Here is a 22,517-nt window from a genome sequence, read left to right on the forward strand (position 1 = left end):
ACTAGTCAATTCCTGCCTAGACATGCTGCGCATTTTCATCTATGCGGAACCTCAAAATGACAAACTCTGCGTTGTTGCCATTTACCAATTCCGTCAAGGGACTATTAATCTTTAAGTCTTCATAGAATAACATGCCCGAAACATAAGAATATTTCCGAGAATGTTATTCAGTACAATTTTTTAACCGTGGGAGGAAACTATCTTCAGTGTATCTGCCACTATTAAGAACATCCCTCCGGAGTTGGAAAATTTCACATTCTTGCCACTTAATGAAAAATACCTGCAACGTTTCAACTTTTGACAAATACTTCAGCAAGTACAAGCGCAGTTTCTGCAACGATTCAACTATTGGCATTTTTTTTCTATACATGAAACCAATTTATCTCTTCATGTCCTGTTCGCCTGATAAAGTTATCAGACGGACCGTCACTAAGAATCAATCACGCCCCCATTAGAGCGATAGAAGGACCGTATCCGTACATCTACCTTTGATTTAATTCCATGTAAAATCAAATACATCACCTTAAAAATTGCTATGTGTCATAACGACGTCTGCAAAGTTCACTCCATTATGTGTTACAATGACAGCTACACACTTCATACTGTTATAAGATGGGTAGTAGAGGCAAACCTGTTGTCGTGGGCTGAATTGCGCTTGGGTCTAGAAGATGATACGGATAGTTGAGCAAAGAAAAGGACTGCATAAACTCCAATCTTGCACACTGCTTCAGCCTCTGATCAGTTGGCTTCTGATACTATGCTAGTTACTGCATACGTTTCCATATTTCTCCTGGCTCATTAAGGTCAACATTACAATGTGCTGTTGTTCGGCCTGAAACTTTCTAAAAGCAATGGCCTCTGAGAGAAGTGGCCAGGAGCAGTCGAACATGGAATATACTCTACTCGAGTATTTCACCCTGTATATCCCTGCGATGAGAAACGCGACAAATCAACAAACATCTTTGTCCCTTTACTGGGCTCCAACGTGGGTGGGGTACACGAGTGAGAAGATGTTTTCCATGATGGGAAAAGACAACAAATATTCAATAAAGGGAGAACTGGTCTAAAACACAAAAGGAATAAATCGGACGAACAATGCTCGGAATTAAGGCATTTGGCCACGCTTTTCCATCAACTACTAGACTGATAGGAACCAATGCGTAACATAGCTCTCTCTTCACTCTTTTTTCATTGTATGGTCCAAAAGTTAGGTCGGGACAGTTATTTAGTGAATTATAAATTTAGCAATAAGATAAATATGAAAGCGAGCTCTACTAGCGAAAAACCGTTTGGATCCGTGTGAAAGATTACGACATCAAACCGCTGACCCATTTTAAAACTATGCTCTAAATAGAACATAGGGTGAATGAAAATAATTTACAAGAATTACGAAAGGAACTGATGATCATATCAATCCCTTCCATAAGTCTGAAAGTCGATGAACTGTGTTAACAGGAGAATCATCACGATACTTCGCCATGTTACCCCCTCCGCTATCTACCCAAACTCAACGAGTTCCATACATCTGTCACTTTCATAAATATATCTGCCACCATAATATTATAGAATTGCAATGATTTAAATATAACTGTTGATGAAAGATGTCTTCTACTTAAAGAACACGACTCAGAAGACGGTCTTCATGCAACCCTTTTGAGAAAAAAGATATTAATCTAAAAAAACTGCATAACTTACAACAATTCATCAAGAGTAATGATCAGGTGTTTGGAGGAGTGTCCATCATCATAATTAACAACATTCCTCATAGTCAAATGACACCAAGTTATAGATTACATTATATATATATATATATATATATATATATATATATATATATATATATATATATATATATATATATATATATATATATATATATATATATATATATGTCGAATAGTTACCAGCACCTTGTGTTCTACTGGATGACTTTAAAAGCCACATGCACTTTAAGGCTGCTAAGATATCAACGAGTGAAGGAAAATAGAAGGCTCTATTTCAAAATACAATATTTACTTTTTGATGGTAAGTCGTGAACCTACTAACATCCTGCCAGATGATCGTACTGGTCATTAGATCTGACCATCTGCAGTCCATCTTATTTACTTGACTTCTCTTGAGACGATGGCGACATCCTCTGTTTGACCACTTTCAAATATACTTTAAAAGTAATACACACAAACCTCAAGGGCTAGACCAGCCATGGAAATTAAAACAAGGATTGTATATCTTTTTCTAGCATATTTCAGGATGTTCCTGGGGATACGATACCAAGCACTTGAGCGAATCCTTTACTTGTGAGCAAATCATGGTTTGACGATTATTACAAAGACGCCACCAGGAAACATGTAAAAAAGGAGAGTGGTTTTCTTTGCAGGCAAAGAGAAAGCTATTTATTTTGAAAGTAGAATATATGACAAATTTAGTTTCGTAATTAACAAGGATCATAAAGGAGAGTGCATAACAAACCTAAAAAGTATTAAGACAACAAAGGATAGTCATTTTGAAGTCAGTTTATCGTAATTGCTGAGACAATATGAATACTGACTATTGAAAATAGCAAAGAGTTTAAAAGATGGCTAGTTTTTGCCCTAAAATGGATACAGTCATTCTCTGTACTCTCAAAATTGCTATTACAAACCTCGTCCAGAAGAAAACCTGACAATACTTTTGTGTCATCGAGCCAGCGGCATCGAACATGATCACCATCCCCGTCAAAGGTGAAAATGTTTAACATAGTCTCACGCCCGAATGGTACTCTGTAGAAAAAAATGAATGCACAGACTTTTATGGAGTTCAAAAGAAACAAAAGCCACAATAAGTATATATATATAAGTTCAGATTGATAACCATATATTTGTAGAAACATCAATTAGACTGACCAATCTGAGAAAGAAGAATTTCATTCAATATTTTCAGAGAAGGTAAGCTATTATAGAAAATAGGATTTACGTTTAATACAAAGATTTAGTTTGTTTGGTTTGCCGATTTAAGACACATCAACACAAGGAGGCTATTTAGTGCCAAGGCTATTAAAGTGCCTTGTCCAAGGACAACCCACATTACGATAACACATTTTATCCATATACAGATCCATAGCGACTCCTAATTCAGTGATAATTACACATACATTAGCACAATTACGCTGAAGCTGAAGTGACAGTAGCATAGTGATGAGGTATGGCAACACTTTTGTCATCTCCGAGGTGACCCTATGAGATTATATTCAAGGTAGCGTCATCAGAAAAAGAGCAGTGGGAGATCACTTTGTGTGGTCATTACCTGTACTATTTGTGTTAGTTAAAAACGTGATGGTTACTAAATGGATAAACACCTACGGTTATAGTGATAATGGGTGCTTTTATGTATTATTATAGTATAAAAGCTATGGATTACGTGAAGTTGTATCGTCCTGTGATAGCGCATTACATTGCAACCAACTAAAGAGAAGCGTCCAATTCGATAACGTTAGCGAGTTATTTAGTCGGCATGGGTTAAAGAAAATCATTAAAATCTGCGACGCGAAAGACATCGAGTCATAAACCGGTTGGACGTTAATTTATGCGACCACAAAAGTAGAACGGCTATATCGTAAAAGATTACGATAATGCTAATAACGTTGATAAAATTTCAACAGCATCATCGTTAGTATACTCCTAATTCAGCTTACAAATCAGCGTCGATGGGGTTTTCGCCTACAGCATCAATGTGACCATCAGTGTGGATATTTCGTCACCTAGTATATAACGTTTATCTTCATAAAAACTCAACCAAATTTTGTTGAGCGCGCAAATGTACATTATGTACGTGTTGGTTAGTGTTCATAGAGATTTTATGTAACCCACATTGTAACGCCGTTAAGTAGTCTTCATGGGTGACTTTTTCTTGACTTTATTTTCTTTTTATCCCATTTGCACTTTTTATGCTCTCTTCCGATAGTTTGACGGACAAATTCCGCGATGGTACAGACGACGTCTGGCCCTCAAACTTTCCAGTAACCTTCCTATTTATTGGATCATATTAATGTCTACTTTTGTGGAAATCCGAAATGTTTTTAGTCGCTAGCGGGTAATCCTTATGATCCGCGTGAAGTTTTGTTGGATACTTCAAATCTACCTCGAGAATGAAACCCGTATCTTCAGTGGAATCGAGCAACTGTTGGTTAAATTCATACAAATTCTCCTACGGGCAATTTCTGCGACATCGCCACACCATATGGGTAAGTGATGTACTTTGACTCCTCATTGGGATTAAAATCAGGCATGTATGTATTGTTCGCGCGGGAATGCTTATGATTGATCAATGAGATACTCCCGCATATTCCATTTTCGATAAAATTAAACATGTTTACGTAGGTCAATAACTTCAGCGTGGCCTTGCTGACTTTTAATGTGGCGTCGCATGACAGTCCAGATGAAGAGTAATACTATAAAAGGCCGAGTTTACCATAACACTCGCATGTGTCCCTGACGTTTTCAGATGCATCAGCGAGTAGTAAGACATCCATGGTCAAGTACAAGTCATGCTACTTGCCAAAATTTTGTTTTGATCCGAAGTCATTCCAAACTTGATGAGCACGCGCATGATCACTATTCGTGCGTGATTATCTCACCAGCCAACGTACTGCTAAAAGACTCCTTATCAGGCAGGAACGTTTCTGCGAACCTATTCCAGTCAGTCATTTACTCATTAGGATAAATTCCCTTGCGTGATACAACAGTGAGACCACCATGAAACCGTTTTCGATTATGACTATATGTTTTAGTGTTCTTAACTAAATCGTATCAGCTCTCATTCATTCATTGCAAACTGTCGATGAACCTCAATGGGCCCAACGAAAATGGCATATATTTTTCCATGTTGTTTGAAATGCAAGTGATCTTTTGATGATACTTTCCGAAGCATTTGATGATGAGATACAAGTCATGGCCTTGTAGATTGTGTAACACCACATGAACACAAATCAGGCCGTATGAAATATAAATGGCAGTAATTATGTGCGGATCCTCCGTACATTCCCCTAGAACGACTAAGATCCCTCACAAGTATCTGTCTTTGGTCTTATAATGGTAATCCGCATACCGAGTTGGCAAAATCCAATTTGTCTTCGTCAGCCAGCACCATAGGATGATTAACAGTGTCAAGTGTACTCACTTCGCTTAGCGCTGAGCATAGGATGATTAACAGTGTCAAGTGTGCTCACTTCGCTTAGCGCTGAACGTTGACAAATATGGTAACGAAATCATGACCGTGATGCAATACTAGCGGTTTAGAATACACCGGGTTAACGTGGATGACACTGCAAGCAAAATAATACTGAACGTGGTGTTTTTTCGGGATAATTTGTCAATATAATTTCCAACCCCTCCTATCGGTACAAGAATGACTCGAAATCAGCGTAAATCACCGCTTGAAAACGAGCGATCTTTATAATTGTTTAAGCGAAACAAATTCTCGTTTTGTTTCCGTTCAGTCATCTTCTGAAGAATATTTTGCTTGCAGTCCAATTTATCATCCTTAAACCACTCAGCATCCTTATATTCGTGTAAGCAGCGTCGACAGTAACATTTTATTGCTCTTTTCCGCTTTGATGATGCAGTAACAAAGAAATATGTTTGATCCAGCAGTAATGTCCTTGATCGTTATCGTGCCCAATGTATAACAGGTTTACCTCAGAACCGTTATCTGACGGTGTGCATTTTGAGATCAGTAAGGGATATACGGGAATGTTCATCCCTGCCAAACACTTTAATGGAAATATGACTGAGCTGCTCAAACATAGGTATCTTGTCCAACTGCGATGAAAATCGATTCCGGTGAAATTGAGCGTGTTCAGGAACTGCTTGAAATTATTTACTCGGTTGGGGTTTAGGTTCAAGCAGGATATACGAAACATTTCATATCGCTGCTTCCAACTTTGACGCAGCTTTGACTGCTCTTAATCCGTGCTGGTAACGATGTACTATTTACCGCCTAACGGATATTGCCTGAACACGTTATGATCCATGTTGATGATATATGTTAACAATCAAACAGATTCTTCTCTGGCAAAATCATCAATTTTCGGTTGTAGTGATTGAATCTTTTCCTGCACATTACAAAATCTATTCTTAATCAGTTTTGACTCAGTCGCAAACGCCGGTGTTGACATTGCAGCATCTATTTTTGTGTACTTGACAATCACCGCGATGCATTGCCAAATTAGCGCCGATGATGCTTCTAACAGTTTTCTGATCATTCTTGCAAGTTGATGAAGCGTTGTCCCGTCATCCACATCAGCGTGGTAGCTCTGATCGCAACCCGGCAAACCCTCCATGAGGTGTACATAAGATCTTGTTGTCATTATATATTCAGTTCGCCAAATCCTGATGAAGCACGCTCTAATATTCGCTTCTAAATGGTCTCATATTTCAACAATATTGTTTCCGATGTCCCCTCCAGCTGCAACGTGCTTACTCTCCGCAAGGTGTTGTAATCGTTGGACTAATTCCTATTAGGATATATAGTATCTGTCGCCCTTCCCGTTTAAACGAGTTCTTTTAGCTGCGTAAGATCTACCGCCAGAGAGGAATCGGATGATGCTCTTTTCGGCTGTGCTTTATTCTTTTCTCGTTCGTGGCTACTTGACCTTCAGCTGTGGAATATATTTCTCCAATTTCTTAAAATCTTTATCAAATTTTGTACTTTAATAATATCACCTTTTAATTCTCGAATCTTTTGGTTCAGCATCTTGATGTACTCTTCGTTTGTTAAGATTTTTCAAGAACGTCCTCCACCTCTTTTGTAACTCATCACATAAAGAATTCTTTAATTTGCCTTTGGGTTTTCTGTTTGCTTTTATTTCTCTTTTATAAACAAATATGGTTTAACCCGCTTGAGTGTTAAGATCATGACTTTTGATGATCTCTTTGATCAACACAACTTGGTAATTCTTCGTGTCGCCCATAGCATCCACGAGATAACCGAATTGCAGAGACTTGGTGTCGGCGATGTCTGTTAATATCCTACGTTGAGTTTGCTGTTCGGCTACTATGGCCCATACACGTTATCGTGCTTTAAATCAAGGGCTGTAGTCACAATATCATCCGGCTCATCATCTTCAGGAGTATTATCAGGTTTCATCTTCTTTTAGGATAACGTCATGATTTCCATTATGGTGGTTACATCCTCGTGAAAGATCCTGTTTAGACACTATATTTCGCAACACGCGACGGTTTATAACGATTTTATTTCCATTTGATTTTTCCTGCAATCGTGTTCGTCATGGTACATTGAAGTGAATGCGGCTTTCAATCGACGTTGTCTTATTTTGTCGGTGGCTACAGTGTCTTCAACAACCTCGTGATATAATTCGGCCACGATACGGATGATGGTGTCTTCGATTTCCTTTGGCAACAGCGCGCTAAAATTGATATCGTTGCATAACCTTGACAACATGTAAACAAGTAGTTTCATCCAATCATGATCTATAAATACTATCCCAGTCATCTTTTATACCATTATTGTTCTATAAAAAATTATTACATGGTATTATCCACCGAGAACAAAGGGAAACAACTCATCCTGTGATTTTTTGGTTCGGTCTCGAAGCAATAAATGTTGTACATATTATATGTAAACGACGGCGTGGACAACGTGAATTCCTGGACTGTGAATCTGGCGAGGCCGTGCTTATGTACTAAACGGTCCATGTTCTGTTAATTTTTTAGCTCCTAAACGCGAACTAATCATTTTTTCTGTGTTGGTAGTACGTCCACGCAACTGAAATTTACAGACTGCAAACTCGAACGGAACCGCACTCTGAAGCCAAACATTGAAGGAGTCTCCCAGGGGTATACATTCGGTGACACATTTGGATGGCATTGCATGTTTGGCAAAAGCGAGACACGCTTGTATGGATGCCGTATATTTAGAAGATGCCGTCTCATCTTCAAAACAGTCCCGTCTGGTATTCAACATTACCAACACAGACAACAACCGATCCGACAGTATGCGACCGTGAAGTAATTGCTGTACTCGACGCTGTGTCATCATCAACAACGCCATCTCATGAAGTCGTGCACGAGTATACAAGTAGATGGTAATGCCATCCACGGTCGTTTTAAACAGATCTTGAAGTATAATGGTAGATATTTATGAAATAGCTTATCTGAGTCTTACTCAGAGTAAAACTCAGCAAGGCGTCTTATCTAAATATGCAACCCTTGATGAGGTCAAGGATTAACTCGCTAATCTTGTGAGTCTTGCAAATGCGAACTAAAATGGAGGCGTTGCTTTTCAAGATAAACAAGGGCGATTAAAGACCAGCAATATCCCGTTGATAGATATTATTCTGCGGGTTCCAGATGCGACCGAAGATAACCTAGCGTTGTTTACTAAAAACGGTGAAATTAAAACTAGGAGGAATAAGTTCTATCAATCATGTGAGAAATCGCTGGTCGTGTCAGAAACATTGGGGGTATTATCTATGGTGATATAAATATGAGTAAAATATACAATTATTAATGTGAGAGAACCAAAATCAGATGATGATGATGTGGTAAACAAAAATATATGCAGACAGCAACAAAAACACGATCATAACGGAGATCAATGATCGTTTATTAACATCAGGTGATACAAGACTGGTTCTCTCAATATGACTAATAATAAAATTACTGGTCTTGGAGAACCAGAATCAAGTGATGACGCTGCAACGAAGAAATATGTCGATGATAGCAACATTCCGACGATGAACTCGTTAATAACAATTAATGATGGAATGACCACATTTAGATCTGAATATTCTAATCATGTACAAACGTTTTTAAATTTTCGTAGAAACATAAATAGAACCATTAATGAATTTTTGGGGTCCATCAGTTATCGACATTAAGCTCTCTGACATAAAGAAATTACCGAAAGTCTAGTATAAACGGTAGCATCTAGATCAACATTATGGACACCACTTGATAAGTCCATAAAACATCGCGCTGAGGTTACCGGTATATACAGGTTCTCAGTACTCGGTACTACGAAATTTACATTATCCACCACAATATATCGGCGTTATCCAATTAACGAGTTTACTGGATGTGTGTTAGTTATGTGGGATCAGAACGACGAGGGAACGTTCGTGGTGGTACCTGAAGAAAAAGGCAACTCCGTGTTGTATTATTGGTGTCTTTAATTAGTCGCTGAACTACCACCTACTAAGGGCCCCGAGTGGCCGAGTGGTCTAAAGCGCTCACCGTTACGGATCACTGCCATCTCACCTCTGTCTGCGTGGGTTCGAGTCTCAGATTCGGCCAATGTGGATATGTGAGAAAGCTTGCCAGTAGCTTCTCGAGGGTCGGTGGTTCTTTCCGGGGATTTCCCGGTTTTTTCCTCCACCATTAATACTGGCGTGCTGAAAAATGGCGTTAAACCCTACAACAACAACAACAACAACCACCTACTTAAAATATACTGAACTCCCCCATCGACATTCAACATTACAGATACAATGAAGTGTGTGAACGACAAACAAACTGAAAAATATCGTTGAAGAGTATACAGTAAGTTATAAAAAAAATATCGCAGACGTGTAATTGTCTTTGAAATAATTGTGTAGTCGGCGTACGCTGTTATCGCTGGAACCGGCATATTGCTATCAACAGCAGTTGTAACAATTTGTGTTTCAGCTGCAACAACAATTGCTGGTGTTCTTAATATCATCGCAAAAATGTTTCTACATGTATACATACAAAATTGCGATAATATACAATACAGTTGTATACAGCGACGCTTGCATACTCCAAATTATCTTCATTGATATCATCAGCCCTAGCGATGGAATAATATCAGATACTGACTAAGATTTACAACAAGGCAATGACTATATCAGAATCTACGTCCGACTTATGAAAATTGGGATTTAGAATCTGGATTTAACAATAATGTTGTCATCGCAAGAATTACTGCAACATGTCGTCACTAATACAACTCCCTCAAAACCCTGATGATATCAGGAACTCAACCAAACCTGAGTTCAACGTGAACTTTTCAAGTGCACTTTCATCAAAGGAAATAGCCCTAGCATAATTACGAGTATATCACAGTTGGCCAAATTCATTCGGTGGGTTGCAAGCAAATAATCACTGATATTTGCACATAAAAATAAACGAGATTGAATCCCCGATTGGCAAGTTATTAGAATTCTCACAGGTAATTATAAAATTGAACAAATCATTGATGATTTTCAGCGCAAAATTAAATCTAAAATAATCTAAAATAGCTATCACTGTTCATGAGCCAGCATTATCAGCGGCGATATAAATTAACTCTCTAGATTATGCTGTAGATATATATCAATCGTCAATCTTAACAGTATTAGGATAGCGCATATTTATCAAGGAACGCTAGAACCACAATGCGATGAAATCTCCACGGACAAAAATATTTATAAAACTTCCGGAATATCGAAAATTCCAAGAGTATCTAGTTGTTCTAGATTTGAAGCTTCTGATGGTGAAATACTTCACAATTTGCAGCAAGAAATATATAAATATGACGATAATGACGAACAATTCATCGATGAAAAATTTATCAAATCATCTTTCGACATAATTAATCCTCAGTACGCACGTGTATTTGATAACCTGCAAAAAAAATTCCAGTATCATACAATACTAGAATAACGACGTAAAACAACAGATTACTGAAACGATACAACATCTAAATTATGTTATATCAGACCTTAAATATATCAATGAAGATATAACTGAAACAGTGATTTGCTTTTGTGATGAATTCATTGGCCTCAGTGTAATAAGTTTTTTCTTGATCATTATAAAATAACCGAAACATAATTACCAGCATTTAAATTACCAGGATTTAACGCTGATGAGTTACAAAAATCAGTCAACAATCTCATCAATGAAAATCTTCCAAAAACTGATGAGTCTTGGAGAACAGTAGCCTCACTAGCAACTATTCTCAAACACAGTAATGGTCTATACGGTGGATGTCGTCATATTTCGAAAGGTGCTGTTAATATCACATCAACAATAGCACTCAATCTTATATGTGATGAGCTTGATGGCAGCTATCAAGCAGATCTTGAAAATCCAGTCAGGCTTAGCAGGGATATATTTTATATATATTTAGACCTAAAGGAACTCCTGGATGTTTGATGATACAAGAACCCATTAATCCGGTTAAACTGCGATGTCATAATCAACTATTATCAAGGATAAATTTCAAACTTATTGACCAGAATGGATACCTGCTTGACTGAAGTTTGGAATTAAATCTTTATGTAAGATCATAGATCTTCATATTCGTAAAGGATTTTTGTAAAATCTGTTTCTGAGTCTACGAACTCACAAACAAGAATTTCTTGATTTAATCAAGGGGTATTATAAAATGTACCAATACGCGAGAGTTTTTATATACAACAAAGAGATACTTGAAAGAGCCGTCAGAACAATATTAACTTTATCCACCCTTGACAAAGTCAAGACAGAACAATTTAGTGTGAATATAATTATTGATCAATACGCCGATGAAGAATTTTTGTTAACCCAGGAACAGTTAGATGAGCTGCAGCGAGAACGTATTACTGAACGTATTACTGTTATGTGTGATCGAGACCAGATTCTGAATTATGATGCATATTCTTGCATTGAATTTGATCAGCTAAAATATTACGTCTCATTTCCTTGACAAACTCAATGTTAAATATTATCCTTGACATGGTCAATGCAGAATAAAAATAAATATCAATGATAAAATCATTGAATCTGATTCAGAATAAAAATCGAACTTAATCGAATTGATGGGTATATTGCCAATAATTTTTCAGATTATAAAACAATTTCATCAACTGATGGGTATATTACCCAAATTAAATCAAGTTATTAGCAAATTCATTTACAATTTTACATTCGATGACTTCATCATTGATTTTAAAATCATTTCATCGTTATTAATACTATTTCAGACTAATGGCTAATTTAACAGATTTGACGGGTATATTACCAAAATTAAATCAGACTTTCAAACGATTTCATCCATCAAATTGATGGGTATATTGCTCGAATTAGATCAGATAATCAAACCATTTCGTCAAATTTATGGGTATATTATCCACGATTTTTCAGATATTCAAACAATTTCATCAAATTCATGTGGGAAAAGTACTCAAAATAATAAAAACCTGATCGAAAATAAAAATAGTTACATAATAAAAATTTCACTCTTGACTTTGTCAAAGAATAAATAAATGTATAATACCAGAATTTATATTTTACTGATCATCAGTCAATGAAGCTTATCCTTGACAAAGTCAAGGCAGAAAGATTTATAATTTGTTGGGGTAAATGTACTAAAAATTGTGAAAACCAGTCAGTTTTTATAAATTGATGGGGTAAAGTTCTCAAAATTGAGAAACTAAGTCAGATTTTACAATTTGATACGGTAAATGCTACTCAAAATTGTGAAAATCCTAAGGAAAACAGAAAACTACATAATAAATATTATAATGTGAATAAAAATAAATCTAAATCTGAATAACAATAAATCTGAATAAATAATATTATCATAAAAAACATTATTATCAGAATAAATATTATTATCAGAATAAATATTATTATCAGCATAAATATTATAATCCGAATGAATATTATAATCCGAACTGATTGGTATTAACACTTTCACTTTCACAATCACTAGTGATTTTGTCATTGTTTTCATGTTCACAATAATTAACCCCAGACAAATCTGATACGCGCACTGTTGCAACTTTCACTTTCAAAATCACTATGGTAACTAGTGACAGCACTTTCATTTTCATGATCTGACATAATTTTTTCAATTGTCTTACACGCGTATTAACAATCTTTTGTTTCGTATTATTGAGGTAATTCTGATCTAATTTTTTCAATTGCACGTGAGAGAGAAACGAAGTTTTGGAATATAGATTGTTGAATCAGATTAATGAATCTTTAGTCTGATGGAATGTCACATTATCCTGACACGAGGGCGACCAGTCCTAATACTAACCTGTTAATGCTGAGCGGCTAACGAGACAACTGTTAGTACCATTTTTCAAGTATTTGTTATGACTCAGCCGGGGATCGAACCCACGACTTCCCTCATCCGAGGCGGACGCTCCAATCACTAAGCCTAAGGTACGGTAGAATGACGTTTCTATACCAATAGTAAATCTGAGATAATCAATATTAGTGACAAAAAAGACTATTTTTTAGTCGACACCATCACGAGATGCTTCATAACTCTTGATGAGGAGATGTTTTACAAATTCATTTTGCTTCATTTTTGATAATAATATTATTTGTGTGAATATTTTTTTGAAAATCTGGCGAGATAGTCTTCGGCGTTTTTTATTATCTTGTCATTGCCGGCGTTTTTTAAAATCATAATATCGTTTCAGGTGTCTGTATTTTTTACCACTGTATTGCACACTGCGTTTCTCCTTTAATCCAAACACCACACTTCAAACACGGTGTCGAGGGAAGTCGTGGGTTCGATCCCCGGCTGAGTCATAACAAATACTTGCAAAATGATACTAACAGCTGCCTCGTTAGCCACTCAGCATTAAGAAGTTAGTGTTAGGAATGGTCGCCCGGGTGTCAGGATAATGTGACTAGGTGGGACATCATGCTACATGTCTGCGACATGATGCCCCATTGCTAGGCATCACTACAAACTGCCACACTGCAGACATCGTAGCGATATGACTGAAAAATTGTTAAAGCTAATTAAAAAATCCAAAACACGCACACATACTACATTGTTTTTGTTAAAAATTCTTATACGAGTGTTTTCAAGGTCGGTTAGATGCTTCTCCTTGACGTTTTTGACTTTGTATTTTCTTTCTTTTAATGAAACTTTATTTTCAAAAAAAGACTTGCTCCGAAAATTGTCTGTTGAACCTCCCTGCTGCTTGATATTACCATGCAGTATTTAATTTAAGAGCTAATGATCATCGACAATTGATAACTGACTTAAGCCTAATGTCTATTGCGAGATATCCAAAAATGTCTGAGAGAAAGTATTTTGACTACATTTTGTAACGAAACGTGAAACGAACGTGTTTGAATTGGACAAGGATCTTATCGCCACTTCATCGCAAATATATTTGATTAACGCTAATTTAATTTCGAGATACGTAGCCGCTTTATACATTGAGGATGCTCTGTTCGTTCACCTGCCTCTACATTGGCCGCGATCACAGGATTTGCTTTTTTATGTTTATACGCTTCTCCTAATTTCAAATTCTCGCTCTGAAGGACAAGATGTAGCCAATCATGTAATCACGTGGGATGATTCCACAGTGAGCTTCAAACACGAAGCTGTGCTGATCAATATGAGCGTGTTTTATTTGCTTGCTAGAAACCCTAATCCTGGAATAGCCCGTGTTACTGACATGGTGTGGTAACAACATTTTTCTTTCCTTATGCCGGACGTTTTCCACATTGTCATTGTCTGTTATAATACTCTCCTGCTTTTTGTCTAACACAGTGTACCATATTGCAGATATTCTCTTCCGACCTCTCTAACACATCCTTTTAAGGAATCCCATCCACGTTATGAAACACGGCAGCAAATAATTTAATCGGCAACACGGTCACGACGCGCTCGTCCGAATGTTTCTTCTTGCGAAACTCTATCACATCGTACAAAAACATAGGTGAAGTGTCGGGCCGTACAAATATCGTAAACTCGGTGGTTAGATTTGACGACAGTATTTTTAACAAAACAGGCTTCGTCGAAGGAACCCAAGTCGGTAAGCAAATCATTTTATCCTGAACAAATAATGGGATAATTCCTATCGCGATCGGATGATCCTTGTGCTAACCATAATCCCCACAGTGAACTTTTTATCATGCCAAGGATTAAAGTCTAACTGGTCAATATTACACTTGCGAAAAAGTGCTTCAATTAGTAAACCATGATCAGCTCCCGGAGCCATCTTTAAACCGGATAATGTGTGCGGTATATGATATTCGGCTATCTTACCCACGTGACGGAGAAAGAGACGTTTATTTTCCAATAACAATCTTGCTGCCGGTGATAACATAAACATCAGGTAAATAGCAGAATCTGTCGAGATCCTTGATACAAATATTAATACCCATTCTTTTACCATCGAAAACATGTTAGTTGCATTAGCTAATCACCGGTTCAAAACAAACCACCCCAACAATAAAGTAACGTTGATAAAAGGGCAACCCACGAGGAGTTATTTTTCTTTCCAAAACATCGTCCACATCGGAGAAAGTGCATCAAAGAATCAATGAAGGTATTTCAGAGCCACCAATCGTAGTCTCCATTAGCTGATACTGTGCATCGCTTATCTGCTTTGTTTTATAGCGGCTGATACATTCTTCCAGTTTTTTATCCATGGTTTGTTCTATTATCACTCTAGCCATATGCGGTAGTCAAAATCAGCAATAAAAAAGCGCTATTTCATCTAACACAAGTAGATGAACACACGAAGTGACCTGTCCCTGCTCATTACTTAGTGATGTTACCTTAAGTATAATCTCATAGGGTCACTATGGAGATCACAAAAGTGTTGCCATACCTCATTTTACCTATTGTAGTAGTGTCTCTGAAACTTATTTCGATACATATTCAGTTTTTAAAGCGCATTTCCTTTCATAGATATAAACAGTTATAAACGCAGGGTGTATGATATAGTATATGTTCTTTAATACAGAATTTATTTCAAATTCATCGATACATGAATATTAATCAGCATTAGGTTGATTATGACGATACACTAATTGTATTAGCTGGTCTTCTATTGATTATGACGATACATTCATTTTACATTCAGTATATAAATATCAGCTGGTCTTCTATTGATTATGACGATTCCTTTTCCAGTTTCAATACATGAATATGAATTGGTCTTATATTGAATATGACGATACATGTTTTCAAATTCAATACATGAATACGAGTTGGTCTTATATTGAATATGACGATACATGTTTTCAAATTCAATACATGGATATGAGTTGGTCTTATATTGAATATGATGATACATGTTTTCAAATTCAATACATGAATACGAGTTGGTCTTATATTGAATATGACGATGCATGTTTTTAACTTCAATACATGAATACGAGTTGGTCTTATATTGAATATGATGATACATGTTTTCAAATTCAATACATGAATACGAGTTGGTCTTATATTGAATATGACAATACATGTTTTCAAATTCAATACATGAATACGAGTTGGTCTTATATTGAATACGACGATACATGTTTTCAAATTCAATACATGAATATGAGTTGACCTTATATTGATTTAAAGATACGTTTATCTCATAGTTAAATATATCAGCATAAATCAGTATAGTTTTCCATTCCTTCTGTCATTAAAACATTGTCATTGAAGCCAGATATACGTAGGAAACGATTGCACCATTGTATCATCATTTTATTAAAAATAGTTTATCGACTGAATAACATCAACGGAGTGTGACCAGAAAACATTATTCCATTGATTAAATCGCACATTTCCATAATACATTCAACTGTAAAATGGAAAATAAAACATGTATTGTTGGACAAATGACATGCAGAGTATGAGATTTTGTCTAAAATAAAAGTATTTGAGAACTTCGATGTGACCACATAAATTATGGCTAACGAACGCTTCCAGATTCCTAATTTAAAGACAGCTTCAGGTAAACTCGTGCGGATATCTTTGAATTACCTCGATGTGGCATTGTTAAACTTTTAAACGTGAATAAAAATGTCGGGTAAGCTGATGGATTTTAGTGAATCAACTATTTCTGTGTTTTAGAAAAAGACGTGGATGTACCCACCTTTCCAATGGGAAGACATTCACGTTAGGACTAATGTTGGGTCTATTGGTGTCATTTCGTACAGCAAGGTGCATGTAAAAAGTACCCAGTCCAGTGTCATCAGTTTTATTGCGAAGCCTGCAATGATGGAATCACACATTTAAACTCAAACATGTAAAGAATTTTGATATATGCAGAAGTTTTCTTTATTTGTAAGGACATACAAAATTGTTAGGGACTATATAAAAAAAAACATTTGAATGAAACGGAAACTCTCGGATCTGATTAACTTTCCAAGACAGATAACACGATACCTTCTAGCAGAACATTTTGTGCGAGAGGAATTGCAAATCCTTTTGCGGATACGAAACTGCCACCAATGCTTATTTTAAACGTTAACGTATCCATGCATCTATGTCTATCAATCGTAACTCAGTTAACAATCATGTGCTTTCCGCACCTGTGAATTGTAATTACGTCGTAAAATATGCATCACTTGGTCTCAAGCAGAAACAAACTCACATTGGTGCAACGGTACGCGCCTATACAATGTTTATTTGACCGGATCAAATTTGCTGTGTGTGTAAATTCGTGTCTACCACACAAACATTTCACATTCATGTCATTTTTATTAATCTTTTGCAACAACAAGCAGGAGAACACCTTTTGCTTTTTTTTTTTTTTGTTGTTACCGCTCTGCCGTCTGACCACATCTGAGTACATATTAGGACGCAATCCTACATACACGTCGATTAATATATCGATGCACATTCCCCATTGAACTTACCAATAACCTTTTAGTAGGTGTTACTAAACAGCAAATAGTCACTGGATCAAATCTGCATGCATAAGCAGTAATTTGGTGTCGCGTAGAGCATCTTGACACGATCGTAATAACATTGTTTAATCGTATTGTAATACAACATGTACGTGAGCATTTTCGAGAAGTCTAGCTTTCGATTTTTTAATACTGTAAACAGCTATGAATCCGCCGTTAGATAGCTTGTATGACTGAAATGCCGGGTAACTGATGAGCCTTCGACGTTTGACTTGTTCACTATCACTGACAAGGTCGACAAGGATTCGTTTTCGAAGATTCTCCATAGTTTTTCCGCACACAGAAATTGTTCATCAGTTTAAAGAAGTTTATCTCAAACGCAATTTGCAGATTTGTATTCATTTGGATATAAGAAGCCAACAAACATCCAAGCACCGGATGGACTTTAATTACACACATTCCCAATTTTTAGATAAAACTGTAAGTACATAACTGTTTTAAGGTCGATGATTCGGAACAACCACTCTCGAAGCACCACCTACCTCTTGGGCAGTTGATAATTGTTATGGTTGTGTGGAAGATTTACTGAATATTCCAGAACAACTTCAATTATGTATCCGTGGTCACTGTCACTGTAGTTTTTGGAATGTCCACAAGCGCGAGATCAATCTAACATTCAGACCCACCAACAGGCACGGCTGCATCGTCGTCTGTTCATACAAGTTGTGAGTTAAGATACGTGAAATCACTGTTTGGGGACTCTGGATCATATCCATCTACGCTCTGGTTGTTCGTACAAAACATAGCGGTGGCTCGCCATTGCAATTCCACCACGGAATCACGTTCCACAAATAGATGTTCGTCAATAAAAGTTAGCAGTTCAAATTCCTTATTTGGTTTGGACGGCAACTCATCACAGGCTATTCCAGTTGAAGAAATGTAATGCGCAGGAAACGTTCTCCAAAACAGATCATGATAGTCACCAGGAAATTTGCATCTGATTTAGGCCCAAGCAGTCCTCCCGTGCTCATAATCGTCGGTGGAAATACGTGCGCAAAGAACGATAAAAGAAATGTTTCAATCAGTGGGGCTAAGTTTCAGCAAAGACATCCAAGTCGTTCATTTACTCGTTAAGATAGACTCCTTTTCTGGTTATCAATTTTAACCTGCCAGGGTTAGCGGTACTTTATCAACTAGTAATTTGGAACATATCGTTTTTACTTCCGGCTGCAAGGTTACTCACGAATTTGTCCAGGCTGGAATTGAGTAACTGCAGAAATTCAATGTACTGCAGTTGTCAGCTCCTTCATTCATGTATTTTTACACCGTGTTTGGGTTGATACTTTTAGGAGTATTTGACGCTGGTGCTAATGCTTGCATTATTAGTGGCCATCATAGTTTTGTTTTTCTCTGGTTAATTAGCAGCTGTAAATTGCATGCATTGTGTGCGGCTCATTGGTACACATAAGTGATGTAACAATGATCGCGAAATTGTGACCTTTCAGTCTCAAAGGGGCCATCAGAGACCCGGCAATACGTGGCAGCGATAAACTCGCGAATGTCAGCACGGATCATGATCATTTCTGAGGGCACGTAGAGTTGTTTTGGGATCAAATTGGTGGTTTAAGAAACACCTCAAGTGAGCCCTGGTCAAGGTATAACATTGTTGGCTTAGATGTTCCATCACAGCTTACTACAGGGTAGCAAATTACGAATGAGATTGATGCAAGCGCATAAAAACCAATTTTCAAAGCGTACACATTAACAGCGACACTTGATGAGAATGACCCAAGTACTCTGCCCTTGAAATTTTGAGTTAAATCATATACTGCTGGTATTGCCGTAACTGCTTTATCTTGTTATTCGCAAGAGCCCGTGCCAAACGTCATGTATTATCGTTTTTGTATTTATCACTCGAAATGGTATATTGGGGGAAGTCTTTCATGCATCTATTAAGAGTCCGTCATGAGCCTGTATATGTGAATTTATCCAACGTCTCGAGAATCTTTTCCAAGCAATTTTCGGTTTCATCATTGATAGTTTTGCTGTTTTTATGGTTTAAGATGATAAGTAGACCACCACGAATCCACGTGGTTGCGACTCAAAACCTACCCATAAGACTTATGATTTAGTGATAGTAAATGTACACCAAGAGTAATCTCTGCTTTAACTACGGTAAATGTTTTCTAACGTCTTGTTTGGCTCTATGCGTTCATAATAATTGCATGATAATGTTCAAAATTACTATGACATTTTAGTAATTGAAACCTACGTACTTGGGATCGTTGACGAAATTACTTGACTGCCTCAACGGCGATAGTGGGTGCATTGCGTCGGCGATATTGTTCATCATGGACTACATGGCTCTTCTAGACATTTTGATATTTAATCGTGCTGCAGTTTCGTGAAGCTGTCTCACAATCTGACGCTGTTCGATTATAAAATCTAATAGCGTAAGTATGACAGATTTTATTGCGCCTCTTGATATTTTCATCTTACGCTCGCGCGCAATGTTTTAGTTGTTGTATTATTATCGTTGCCGTTTCTCGGTAACCGGATGCGGATTATAAAAAAAAAGGGGAGGGGGTCCTCATCTAGCTTTGGTTCATATGTGAGTCCTAATGACTCAAGTATGCCGGCTTTTCGCATACCTCTGCGTATTCGCTTACCATGCTCTCAGGCGAGTTTCTTTAGTTGAATTACAGTAGGCTAACTGATATATAAGGGAAAATCTTTGTTTAATTGCAACTTCCGTCAATATATATTTTAAGCATTTTTACTTTACCATGATCAGGAACATGCAATCGCTTGAATCCTCAATATTATTGCATCTGATTCTTTTTTATCAACGTTATCATACATTTTTCTCAGCGTCGTGCATATCTGCGTTATCGATTCTTCGTCGCCGTTCACGATAATACTTGCGACGATATTGGCATGGTCGGCAAAGCTAGTTACAAGACTTCACTCCGATGCAGCATGGGAGGATTGTGGAGAACACAGAGCAACAGGAGTTAACCCGAGTGTGATTTACAGTATTCGTAATGACATATGCTGCCACAAAGTTCATATCTCCAACAGCATGCACCTTTACATTGTTTGCGTCCTAAAATCCATTGAACTTTAATTTACGATACTTTTTTCCCCATCTAAGAAGCCATTTTGTAATCTCACGTCAAGCACTGCTAAATGAACAGGTTCATCCCTGGGACAAATAAGTATGGTTCCAACGTAGATATAACTTCTTTCTTAAATCACTTCCAGGTACCATTAATTTTCTAACGGAATGTTGTACATCAACTAGTAGCTCACTAATTTACGTTCATATCCAATAATTTCAAATGTTTGGGCCACCTGTAAAAATATACCATTGATTCCATTCTTTGATGAAATATAATTTCATTGGTAAGTTTATTACATAGGCCGGCTACTCCGTCGCCATAAACGTTTTCGAATTAACGGCCAGTGAGAGTGTATGCCATAGTTATATAATACTAAAGCATATCTCTAATTAATTTATTCCTGGCGAGCTTTGCTATTGGTGCTATATTCACTTGCTGCTTTAATGTTATCATCATTAAGGCATTCATTCATTTCACTATATGTACGTACTGGTCCAATTAACGTTATAGACTGCATTATTTCTTGCTCAGTATCATAAACGTTTTTTTTTTCATTGTTTTCTCATACGATTGGTCAAATTTCCATCGTAGCTGTTTCAAGATAATTCTTAAGTTGATTAATTTATCAATATTGTTCAGATACGTGTTTGAACAATAATATATGTTTGTGACCTCTTTAAAATATATAAAGTTCTCGAGCTTTTCCCGGTAGGTTAACAAGTCAGTCAATCAATCGGCTTGGGTATATGAAAGATTCGCTCCAATTCACACCCTTATATATTTACTACAAACATGTCAAAAGTTAGGACTTAACATTAATTCAAAGTAAATTGGCCAAATTTTATTTAGAAGAGTTAACAAACGTTACATCATGTTAATTAGAAAGACTGTCAAAAGCGGCTAGGCCGACTTTTTCTTGTGGCCATCCCTAACCATAATCTAGAGAGTGATCTTTGGAAAGTAAAATTGAATATTAACCAAAATAATACTTGACCATGCTCTTTGGGATTTGCAGCCACATTTTTGCTGTGAAATATACTTCCAATTCACACCGATGGGAAAATTCCTGGGCAATGTATTAGACATATTTTAGGCACAACTTAGGTAGAAGTGGAGATTTTAAGTTAACACTACTACTACTACTACTACTACTACAGAACGTTTAAATCTACAAGGGTCTCGATTGGGTTCAAATTTAAAGTTTTGCAATTTACCTACTGATACTTTTTCTTGTATATTACATATAATTCGAAATAGATGAATAAATCTTATCAGCATACATTACAGCATGACACAATATTTTCTCTACTCACACAAATCTTATTGGATCTTCTGATGTATCGGTTATAACGTGTGTAAAACTGCCCTCAGCCATCTCCCACTGATCTTTCAAAAGCTCATTTACAGAAGTAAAGATCATCGAAGCAGTTGACCGCGAAAAGACGAAACTATTGTTAAGAAATTGCCACTCTAAGTCCGAGAGCCGTCCTTGAGAGCTTACGTTTTTCTGTTTATCTACAAACTCGGAATTACAGTTAGTGATGTTTGTGACACATTCGCTCCTCCAGGCCAGTCGGAAAATTAGAGCCATCTGAAAAATATTTGTTGAAATACTGAATTACAATACAATTATTTAAATTGTCCAAAATTATTTTATATGCCAAGCATTTCCAAATTCAGACACTAGAATATAAATTTTTGAAAACAGTTTGACACCTCAACTCAAACAGCAGATTTCAGGTCACATTAGTTTGGGTGAAAAAATTAATGAAGGCATTTCTTTAGCATTTTCTTTAAGCGTGTT

At 36.8% G+C, this 22,517-nt stretch overlaps 1 protein-coding gene across 1 annotated transcript; it reads right to left on the bottom strand.

The window, feature by feature from the left end:
- Positions 1 to 760: 760 nt before the first annotated feature.
- Positions 761 to 22,193, bottom strand: LOC149805757 (uncharacterized). Its single transcript, XM_089934755.1, has 4 exons — positions 22,027 to 22,193; positions 16,835 to 16,951; positions 2,605 to 2,759; positions 761 to 927 (listed from the first exon to the last, which is right to left on the bottom strand). The coding sequence occupies exons 1-4, from the start codon at positions 22,131 to 22,133 to the stop codon at positions 761 to 763; spliced, it is 546 nt and encodes a 181-aa protein (XP_089790881.1). The 5' UTR covers positions 22,134 to 22,193.
- Between the last annotated feature and the right edge of the window lie 324 nt (positions 22,194 to 22,517).

The sequence above is a fragment of the Sinohyriopsis cumingii genome, chromosome 2 (genome assembly GCF_028554795.1).
Source record: "Sinohyriopsis cumingii isolate HCF-2022 chromosome 2, ASM2855479v2, whole genome shotgun sequence".
Taxonomy (NCBI): domain Eukaryota; kingdom Metazoa; phylum Mollusca; class Bivalvia; order Unionida; family Unionidae; genus Sinohyriopsis; species Sinohyriopsis cumingii.

Coding starts and splice junctions, on each gene's coding strand:
- LOC149805757 (XM_089934755.1), bottom strand. CDS start 22,133: ATGATCTTTACTTCTGTAAATGAGCTTTTGAAAGATCAGTGGGAGATG. Junction 16,952..22,026: donor GAAGATCCAATAAGATTTGT/GTGAGTAGAGAA, acceptor CCATCATTGCAG/GCTTCGCAATAAAACTGATG. Junction 928..2,604: donor TGAGAGTACAGAGAATGACT/GTATCCATTTTA, acceptor TTCTCATCGCAG/GGATATACAGGGTGAAATAC.